At 42.7% G+C, this 11,560-nt stretch overlaps 1 protein-coding gene across 2 annotated transcripts in view; it reads right to left on the bottom strand.

Annotated features, from left to right (window-relative positions):
- Positions 1 to 404: 404 nt before the first annotated feature.
- Positions 405 to 11,560, bottom strand: part of htr4 (5-hydroxytryptamine receptor 4) — an 84,499-nt gene continuing 73,343 nt past the window's right edge. The window contains exon 7 of one of the 2 annotated variants that reach the window (XM_030369198.1): positions 405 to 3,061. In XM_030369198.1, the coding sequence (XP_030225058.1) occupies positions 2,980 to 3,061 (82 nt within the window). In that variant the 3' untranslated portion in view covers positions 405 to 2,979. The remainder of the gene's footprint in view (positions 3,062 to 11,560) is intronic. The other variant, XM_030369199.1, reaches the window with a different exon arrangement.

Genomic DNA, 11,560 nt, shown 5'->3' with positions numbered 1-11,560 from the left:
AAATACTATTGAGACAAAGAGTAAAAAAACAAGTAAAGATCTAAAGATTCATATCAAATGGAGATAATATTTAAATCTAATATTTTGTCTGAGCTTTGTGTTTTAAGTTGATTTACGACCTTAATTTATTCACAGAAAAGTGCTTGTGCAAGTGAGTTCACAACAGAATCAACTGCATTTAAAAAAATGTAAAAATAAAATAAAACTCAAATTAATAGAATAGACGTATCAAGTGGCACTGACCAAAAAAAAAGATTTTTGTTGCATAAAATAACAACATTGTACAATAATTACACCTAATGCTGAAGGAAATCATTTTTGCATAAATGTAAAGCACATCACAGGTTACAAGCCTTTTTTAATACTTTCAGAAAAATGTATTTTTGAAAAATAAATGCATCATCTTTTGACATATTTATTAACAAATTCCGACTAGCAAAATATCTTAGAATTTCTGTACACATATTTCTGAAAATAACCATGTTTTCTTTTACAGAAAATAATGTAATGCGTATGATGTCAAAGATGTTCACCATATTTGAACTCAAAACTTTAACGCTCTGTAAAATATAGAGGCCCAAAGCTCAAACCAGCAGCTCCAAGTGCAAAAGGTTTGTTCAATACATACAATACCTGCTTACTTCTGTGTCAAGATCGTTGGGCTTGATTGAGTGTATTGATTGATTTATTAATAGACATGACTTGATAGATTGCCCTCTGTCTCTGCAAGATGATGTTTTAATGTATTTGCTGTTTCTAAAGAGCCTATTTTGTTGAGTGTTAATGTCGGCCTGATTCCAAATCAGTCCAAGAGGCTTAGTATCGCGTGCTACTGATTTTACAAGAATTCAAGTGACTTTTGAGGAGAGAGGGTGTTGCTTGTGCAGGAGACATGGGAGGGGGCTTCGATTGAGACAATTAATGAATTTGAAGCTATCGAAACAAACTGTGCCCAAGTCATTTCAAATGTGGCTTCCACAGAGAGCAGCTGTTATCTACAGGCTACCCTGCCCGGCAACACAGAGTCTAAGAAGAATTCAACATTTGAATTCAAACCTGTGTGATTGGTCAGGTTTGTGTTGATGTGAATGAGTTCACATGGGCTTCAGAGTTCAGGAGAGCAGTTTGGTTGTTTGCCCCTGACAAGAGTCATTTTAAATATAAGGTCCTATAAACCTGCCTCGGGACTATAAAACCCCCTAGACTGCAGAACAAACAAAACAGGAGCTTACGAACCAGACATAATTAGTATGTTTCAGGGAAATAAGGACTTTGGCCGGGTTTTTGGAAGATATAGGGTTTCAGTTATCGATAAGTAGCTAAAGTAATGAGACATGTTTTTATAATGCCACAAACTTGTTCGTCAGCATCAGCCCAAAGTGAGGCAGCCATTTATCAAGCACGGAATGGACCTTCAAAAGGAAACAACAGCTCTGACAAAACAAAACTTCTTAAAAGACTGTCTTTAAAACATAATGGCAGATTATCCTGTTTGCTTTTCTTGGTTCTAGAAATAAACCTCTAGTGCTCACACAAGCACTTAAACTCTACTGAAGTGCTTGTGTGATGCAAAAGTATTTTGTTTGTCCGATATTGTGCACTATTCAGCAACGCAAGGCCATTCTCCTCGTGCAGAAACTAAATAAAACCTTGGTGACACGCACACGGGCTACAGACTTACAAGGGCGATACCCGTCGCTTCAGCGCCACAAAAAGGCATTTTACGTGCGCAAAAGGAAAGGCTGGGCTAATGGAATGATACTCATCTGGCTTTTCCCACACACAGAGAAGTTTAGCTTCTGTTTCTAATGTGAACAACCCGGACACATTAAGCACAGTGGCGTCATTGCATTCTGTTAAGAGGAATAAAACAGAATCTCAAAAGAGGAGAGGGAAATAGTATGGGTGTTAATGATGGAATGGGGACATTTCATAAAAACCCAACAGCAAGTACAGAAGATGAACAAGGAGCCGGGCCGCACACACACACACGCGCACACACACACGCAAACACGTACGGACGGATGTACCCACACGGTTAGATGCGCACACACATACAATCATTAACATGCCACGAAGAATCTCGCACTCATACACACACAAACGTACACACAGACAATCACCACGCGCTACATTACCCTCTTATCAACGGGAGGATTACTTGTGAGACGTTTTGATGAACGAGTTGAGAGGCACTCAGATCAACCAGGTCAAGGACCCCCCAGCCCCACGCCCCCCCTCTTCCCTGCAGCCAAATACCCTGTGTGTGTGTGTGTGTGTGTGTGTGTGTGTGTGTGTGTGTGTGTGTGTGTGTGTGTGTGTGTGTGTGTGTGTGTGTGTGTCGCTGCAGCCGTGCATGTGCAATAAACAGTCATTTTTGATCGATAAAGCTCATCTAAAAAAGGTTCATTTTGGTGAAATAATAATAGTAGTTTCGTAATGGCATGATTTCCCCCCCCCCCCAAAAAATAAAATCTACTTTCTATTTCTCATCAAATAAAATAGAATACAATAAAACTGCTTTGGCAAAACAAAATGAATGTACAAGAGTGTCTGGAATACCGTCCAATCAGCCGTCCAAAGCTGGGACTCCTATTGTCTTAAAGGCAAAGCTTTCAGCATTCCAGAAGGACTGGACCCAGCTGGTGTCCTTAGTTGTGTTGTTGTTTCGTTGTCCTTGTCCCAGGCGCTAACACATCTGTCCCACATCTGTGTCACTCAGGACCGGCGTGGCGGAGAGAATTTCTTCAGAACTGCCCAAGACCCAAGAGGTCCAGCTCCCAGTCTGAGGAGGTTGTGGGTTGTGGACCACATGGGTGGGACGCCAAGACCCCTGGCTGGACCAAAGCCAAATGTTTTGGCAACGGCGGTCCATGCACGTTTGTGGAATTGATCCTGTGTGTGTGTGTGTGTGTGTGTGTGTGTGTGCGTGTGCGTGTGCGTGTGTGTGTGTGTGTGTGTGTGTGAGAGAGACAGTCCTCACAAGCAGGACTCGCGTGACTCGATGTGTAAAATCTTCTTCTCCTGCTCCTTCGTGTGACCATTGTGGAGAACAGAATACCTGAGAGAGAGAGAGAGAGAGAGAGAGAGAGAGAGAGAGAGAGAGAGAGAGAGAGAGAGAGAGAGAGAGAGAGAGAGAGAGAGAGAGAGAGAGAGAGAGAGAGAGAGAGAGAGAGAGAGAGAGAGAAATTATTATAAACACACACTTTCTTGAATAAAGCATAGAGCGACTTTAAAATAGACACATAGCTGGTTACAATTTTTGTTTTTTTTAAAGCTCTGAAGCCATAATTCTTACACACTACTAATAGTATTAGTACTATTAACGGGATTTAAAACAGTATGTAATGGAGAGGAAGACAATGAATATGAAGAAGTGAAAATTGCCAGTAGTTGGCAGCATTTCAGCAGGCTTTTAAACCAAACCATTATCTATTTAAACTGCCTTCTTCTTCTGAACACACCTCATAAGAAAAGTGTTCAGTTCCTGGCAACACACACAGTATCCTCCCTCTATTAAAGTAGTAATCATCACTGCCAGATTATCTGATCAATGATGTCTGGTGACATCGTTGGCCTGGAATGTGTACAGCATTTGAGTTTGAAGTGCCTTTTAACACAAAAGGATACAGACTTCCTGGACAGATGAAGAGGAGTTCACCAAGACCAACGATACTGTAAAGTAACTAGCCCATAGAACCACAGATCAGACTATACAATCCTTAGAGTGATCACATGTCGACGTCGTACTAACTAACCCACATTTGACAATTATCACTGTCACAAATACCACACCTGATTCTTTAGCTAGTAGAGTAGAGTAGTGGAACAGCTTGATGACCCAGAGGGCATGATTTCAGAATTATTTTTATTTCAGCAGTCAGACAAAAGTCATCCAACACAAATACATACATAAATGCAAGAAAAAGATAGACAACGAACATACATACATACATACAAATGTACAATTACACAATGTCACTGTCCAGCAGCTGCAAAAGAATAAAGCTCCAGAAGCCAACAGCTGCTGGTATCTGACTAATAAATGGCACTTAACCATTCATCTACAGTGACGTTTAAGGAGCCTTCCATTCAATTCTTTCTTTGCTTGGGAAGCACACCAACAATAACTGTTAAGCAGCATTGGTATCCTTCTCTTTTACAGTACCACTATTGAGCACTAACTCTAGTTCTCAGAGTCATTTCTGCACATTTCCCAAGGGAGGTCTAACGGCGAGCCGTATCAGACAGTCTGGGGTCGGGGGTGATGGAGAGGAGATGTCAGAGCTCCCCGATGCTCGACTTCCTTAGCAAGGCATTAGCTGTGTGGCGAGGTGAGGCAGTAAAACCTCAGGAGATATTCTAGGAGTCTCTAAAAGGCTATTAATGTGCTCCTTCTCTGTACGTCTTTGGGGAAATGCAGGTTCTTTCCAAGATGCACTTAAAAGGAAATAGCTTGATACAAGTAAGAAGGACAACTCTTTCGTGTGGGACCCTGAAATATGAGTAGGCTGTTTTTCATCTCACTACAGACCCTGTCAGAACCAATCAGAGGATGTGTGAACTGGGATTGGTTAGCAATCTAAACTTCTACAGGATATTACGAATACTTCTTCTGCACTTCAGCGGAATCAAAGTTGATGCTGAAGGCTATGATATTCACTAATATGCAAATTAGGCACTACTCTCTTATATCGAAAAAGTTGATCTTGAGTGCGATAGATCTCTTTTAAACAAGGTTAATAGTTGGGTAACATTTTCAAAAAGATTAAAATATAAGATTAAAATAATATACAAAATTAACAGCTTCTGTTTAATAAAACATTTGGTATCTGGGAAAAGACTGGACCATGGTATAAAAATCTGTCAACAGAACCGAGTGCCGAGCAGCTGAAGTAACCGACCAACATCCAGGTTCCACCAAGCGAACACGAAGTGGAGCATTGGTTTGGGCTGAAACAACAGAGCAGACGACAGGTACTGCTGCAGCTGCATTTCGGGAGATAAGGAAAAGCCGTCCTCCCCTTCAGGTTTACTTCAATTCACGGCCCATGTACCACGACCGCCGTTTTCCACATAAATAAGATTCATGCTCATGTGTCACCTGACAAGTATCCTCAGGTGAACAAACACAAGCCGGCCATGCTGCCGAGACAATGCACTACACCCATTGAGGACATTTCATACAGTGATTGGAATAAATCAAACAAAAACCACAAAATTAATTACTTACAATACACTCACTTTATCATCCATCTTGTGGACGAACCTCAGGCAAACCGCCTCAGCGTAGATCTATTTTGTGTGTAATTGTGCATGGCAAGCCGGACACACAAACGAATATGCATGTATTTTTTCAGGCCGGACGGTATTGAAATAAACACGTTGGTGAAGCTTTTAAGAGGGGCCAAATTATTTTTGTTCATTGCGGTGAAGAAATAGAACAATGATTTTACACTGTGGATTTAGTCTTGCAGGAAAATGATGATCTACCGGGAGTTCATTGTGTGCGTCTGTGTGTGTGTGTGTGTGTGTGTGAACATTTGTACTCTGAATGCGTTCATATGAGTGTATATGACCAAAAGAAGAGTGTTTTTTGATCCTCGGCAGCAACTTTATAGGCCACATATGTGTGTGTGTGTGTGTGTGTGTGTGTGTGCAGGTGATTGCCTGTGTATTATGTAAGTGGTGACATGTGTGTGTGTGTGTGTGTGTGTGCGTGTGCGTGTGCGTGTGCGTGTGTGTCTGTCTGTTTGTGGTAATGTGTGTGCTCACCCAGACATATAAGCATACACCACATGCCACCAAAGCAGATTTTATAACCATTATAAGCTGTTTACACAGAACGCACGGACTGGGGACATTTCCTTCTGCCAAACTGCCTGTGAAATTGACCTGGACCAGCCCGCTAATTCTGTCCGCTGCCCGAATTAAGCGCTACTCCTCTCCAGGAGACAAGCTAGCAAGTCCTACCCAGGCAGAAAGACTTAATGACTGCGGCATGGCCACGTATAAACATCTCACCCTTTTGATCTCCTCTGCTGTGACTGCTGAGGAATATCTCGGTGGTGGTTTCTGTACAAGGCGACTGTTTGTTTACCCCCGTCGTCACGGCGTACTTGAGAGGTACGAAGTCAGGAACACAGTGTTTTTTTTCACGCACCCCACCGTATGTGTGTGGTGATTCGCCACAGAGACGAATGAGGGATTATGCACGCATTAACTTAGTGCAGGTCTGATGGTGCATTCTTTCGATTGAACACATCCATGTATTCATGTGCACTGGCTCCCCCAGTGTGTGCAGAACGGTCAGTACGCTTCTCAGGTGCCCCATTAGTTTTAGTCCGAGGCGTTTTTGGGGGTTGAAAAAAAAGAGATGACCCTATTTGGCTATTCACTGCCAACTTGCAGAAAGCCTGCTCATTCAATCAGAATGCATTATGGGTAGCAGTGGGATTTCACCAGCCTAGGTAGACCAATTTGCTCCTCCCAGGCAGACAGGGATGGAGGAAAGAGAGTGGGGGTAGAAAAAGAAAGGAGAGAGAGAGAAAAAGAAAGGAGAGAGAGAGAGAGAGAGAGAGAGAGAGAGAGAGAGAGAGAGAGAGAGAGAGAGAGAGAGAGAGAGAGAGAGAGAAAATAGGAAATAGGAACAGGATTTGGGAGAAGATAGATGGAGATAACATGTGACAGGGAAGTGAGTGAGAGGGAAGTAAGAGATAGTGGAGATGGGAGCAGTATTGCAATTGTTTCAAAGAGTGTTAGTTATTTACACCAGTGGTCTTTCCTTGGCCATGTTGTAGATTTTGGGTGACATAATACACATCTCTTTAGACTGCGACTGTTTTGCCCGGACTCTGAGCTATGAGGTTTGAAACCCTCTGTGAGGTTTCATAACACTGTTGGAAAACTGCCGTAATCCAACCCAAAACAAATTTCGAAAAGAAATGTAGAACTGAATATTTATTTCCTTCCCGATATCAAATAGAGAGTAGTAGTTAAGTAACTTCATAAAGGGAACTTCAAATGGCACATGATTATACTGATCAGTTTCAATAATCATTAAATGATTAGTCTTACTGAACAGATCCATTGATGACCTGCAGTAGACTCCAGGCTGCTATTGTGTATAAAATTATCCCTTTCTACTGGATGGTACTTCAACTATCACTTATACGGCACTTACCAATATGTAAATGGGTATAATACATATTTAAGGAGCAATTGAAACTTTTGAAGTATAAAAAGTGGTGATTAAACGTGAGGTTGTACATAGTGAATGAAAGAGATGAAATGGAGGAAGGAAGTGATGACTGTGACAGGAAGCTGTCACAGAGTCATCACAATTCTTCTCCGGGCAATCGGGGGCAGAGAAGAATTATGGCCCATCAACATCAACATCTAAGTCCCAGAAGTTCTCATCTCCAACTCTCAACTGTTTTAACAACAACGGTCACACACATACATGAACGGTCACACACATACATGAACAGACACACACAATCACACTCGCACACGCACTCAAACACTGAGCTTTGAAGAGGGAAAATATGGGGCTTTGGACGGTGTTTCTCTCTCCTTCATAACATCTGCAACATGCTAGGTATTAGGAATTAGGAAGAGAGAGAGAGAGAGAGAGAGAGAGAGAGAGAGAGAGAGAGAGAGAGAGAGAGAGAGAGAGAGAGAGAGAGAGAGAGAGAGAGAGAGACGGTGTGTCCTAAACCTGGAGGACTTCACGGTAAGGAGCTCTCAGCATGTTAAGTACTTCCTCTACAATGACTTTATTCAATTTCTTAATTCTTTCTGCTCTTTTTTTTATTCTTGTATTTGAATCTGGTTTACTAGTCCGTTATGGAGGTCTTCTTACCTATGTCCACAGTACTTGTATTGCTTATTTTGTGAACATTTTGCAACATCTGCTTCTCTCCTCTTCACTTCTTTTAATTTAAACAATTCCGTCATCTCCGTTGCGATTCCAAGGGTTGTCTGAGTTGAGGAGAACATGTAGGGACTCTCACAGCTAACCCTCCGGTTGTTTTGTCACAGTCAGTTAGGTAGGATGCTGAGAGGATTTGGTTTTAGCTTTTCAAAAGAGCACAAAATGTATAGTTATTCATTGTGTTCACCCTCTACCTCTCTCTCTTTTTCTTTTTTATTAAACCTTTATTTTCCCATTGAGTCACATTGAGATGACAAGATCCCTTTTCGCGGGAGCCCTGAACAAGACAGAAGCAATGCAGTTTTCAAAAAACCTACAACAAACATTAAAAGTACATAAAACAGAACATAGTCTTAGTAGATCAAAGGATCATATGACCAACAGACAGCTGGGGACAGGTCTAGCTAGGGAAGCAATCAAAAATTCCAACTGAATTTGCCGCAAAACCCTTCACAACTTCTCTCAGATACACACTGGGGATTTTTTTTTGGGGTATACACAACTCACGTGCACACTCCAATATCTACATCTCCGAAGAGTCATGTGATCAAAGGAGAGCCGCACCACGATGCACGGCAGTGGATCGGGGTACATTAGTGTTGTGTCGTGTAGAAAAAGTGGTGAGCAGGATGTGTAGATGTTTGTGTGAAGCTGAGACTGTGCTCTGTAAACAATAAACCCACAAACAAACTAACACATCTTCAGACCAGCATGCCGGAAACCTGAGAGGGAGCACAATTTATTTGTCCCAATCCTTGCATATGTGTGCGTGCGTGTGTGTGTTTCAGTGTGTGTTTCTGTGGGTTTTTCTGTTTACCTCTCTTTCATCTCAACAGGTGGTGAACTACGTGTCGTCGGGGTGTTTGTATGTTTGTCCGGGTGGATGACAGTCTGTGCGTAGCTCTATTTGCATGTGTGTACACATGATCAAAAGCAATAGTGTCTGTGTGTGCGTGTATATGTGTCCATGTTTAATTGTGCTTGGTGTGCTTGACCTTGGTCAAAGATGTGTGTGTGTGTGTGTGTGTGTGTGTGTGTGTGTGTGTGTGTGTGTGTGTGTGTGTGTGTGTGTGTGTGTGTGTGTGTGTGTGTGTGTGTGTGTGTGTGTGTGTGTGCCTGCATGTCATTGCATGTGTGCCTCTGTGCAGTTCAGTGCACGTTTGTGTTTGTGCATGTGGGTGTGCGTGTGCATGTGTGTGTGTCTCCATATGTGCATGTGCTGTACATGTTTCTGTGTGTATGCCTGTATGTGGGCAAGTGTGTGTGTGTGTGTGTGTGTGTGTGTGTGTGTGTGTGTGTGTGTGTGTGTGTGTGTGTGTGTGTGTGTGTGTGTGTGTGTGTGTGTGTGTGTGTGTGTGTGTGTGTGTGTGTGTGTGTGTGTGTGTGTGTGTGTGCAGGTAGATCCCACACCTCACAGCAGCGAACAGAGAAGATAGCCGGAACTATAAGTGGATCAGCAAAGCTCTGAAATCTATCTGAGCTCTGTAATGAAGTAATGAAGTAACTAAACAAGTGAACAACTCCATATACGTCCGGATTGACCACGTCCATCATAGGGACATTTAACCTTGACAAACCCTGTCGTATGACATGACATTACCTCGTGACAACACCTCATGAAATCACATCTTAAAATAACATCCCGGTGGCAGTACGTATTTTGGGGATGTTTTAGAATGTAGTTGAATAATTTGGAGCAATCCTTCCAGCTGATTTGCATTCTGTAGAATACACTCTATATAAGTTCTGCAGCGTTTGCATTCCTGTTTTATCTTAAAGGGCTGTGTGATTGTTTTCAGACTCGCTAAATTAAGGTTAATGTGATCCTTTAAATGCAGGAATATATAAATAAGGGGATGCACAGAAACTATTAGCAGCACGATACCTCCATACTTATGAATGGCATTATATAGAGCAAGCATCCCTGACCGCTAGACCAATTATTGGGATTCTCTAGGTCACAATCTAATAAACTCAAAACAGTGCCGGAGACAAACAAGTCTGTGTGTTTAGGAGGACCTCTAGAAGTAAAGCAGCATACGCACACACACAAAAAGACCCAGGCACACAGGTATATGAACAGACCCCAGTTCATGTCCACACACACAAAGACACACACACACACACACACACACACACACACAGAAACAAACACCCCCCAGCACCCACACACACACACACACACACACACACACACACACACACACACACACACACACACACACACACACACACACACACACACACACACACACACACACACACCTGTATGGAAAAACTAACAAATAGATAGATTGAGTAATGGAAACACTAACACTAACAAATGAGAAGAGTGAGTTACGTAGTTCGCACTCACTGTGGACAGCAAACTACTGTTGTTTTCATAACAGGATCAATAAGCATCCAGGCAACGGAATATATTGATGATCAGATACTGGTTATTGGTTGTCCCTTGACCTCTACTTCCCTGCAGCCATCCCAGTCAATGAGTACTCTCAAACACACACATAATTACACACACCCGCGCACACACACACACGCACACGCACACACTCACACACACGATAACTCTCACTCACACACACACACATACACAAACTCTCACACACACACAAACACACACTCTCACGCACAAGATAGCTCTCACTCTCCCACACACACACACACGCGCACACATTCACAAACTCTCACACACACACACACACACACAAACACTCACTCGTAAATGTCGGTTTGGACGTAGGACGTGTTGTTTGTACAGTGCAGCGAGGGGCTGGGTGATGGAGTGTCTGGTCTTTTAAAGGAGCTGTAATCCATTCATCAGTCTGTCTCTGCATGGGTCTCTCTCCACAGACCCTGGAGCAGACTGTGGACTCAGCATGGGGGTTGTTAGACGCACTATCAATCCAAACAGATCGGTAAAGCTAGAGAATATTTATATATATATATATATAATATAGGAGGTGGAGAAGGTCCTGGGTTAGAAATTCCCAATGTCTACCATGTGGAATCCTTAGTGTCTACCTGCTCCTTATTGACGTGTAGATCACTGTCACTTTGGATATAAGAGCTAATAATGACTTTGGATATAAGAGTTAACAATGAATGTTAATAATGACTTAATAATGAAGCTTGAAGGTTGAGTGTGTTCCCCTCTAAAGCTGGTTGATTGATTGTCTTCCCTCTAACGGTGATTGGTTGAGTGTGTTCCCTCTTAAGCTGGTGGGTTGAGTGGGGTCTGTCTAAAGCTGGTAGGTCGAGTGTGGTCCATCTAAAGCTGGTAGGTCGAGTGTGGTCCATCTAAAGCTGGTAGGTTGAGTGTGTTCCCTCTAAAGCTGGTGGGTTGAGTGTGGTCCATCTAAAGCTGGTAGGTTGGTCCATCTAAAGCTGGTAGGTTGAGTGTGGTCCATCTAAAGCTGGTAGGTCGAGTGTGGTCCATCTAAAGCTGGTAGGTTGAGTGTGGTCCATCTAAAGCTGGTGGGTTGAGTGTGGTCCATCTAAAGCTGGTAGGTTGAGTGTGGTCTGTCTAAAGCTGGTGGGTTGAGTGTGGTCCCTCCATAGCTGGTAGGTTGAGTGTGGTCCGTCTAAAGCTGGGGGGTTGAGTGTGGTCCGTCTAAAGCTGGT

Source organism: Gadus morhua, chromosome 10, assembly GCF_902167405.1.
Source record: "Gadus morhua chromosome 10, gadMor3.0, whole genome shotgun sequence".
In the NCBI taxonomy this organism is placed as follows: domain Eukaryota; kingdom Metazoa; phylum Chordata; class Actinopteri; order Gadiformes; family Gadidae; genus Gadus; species Gadus morhua.
This window is presented reverse-complemented; position numbering and strand designations above follow the sequence as displayed.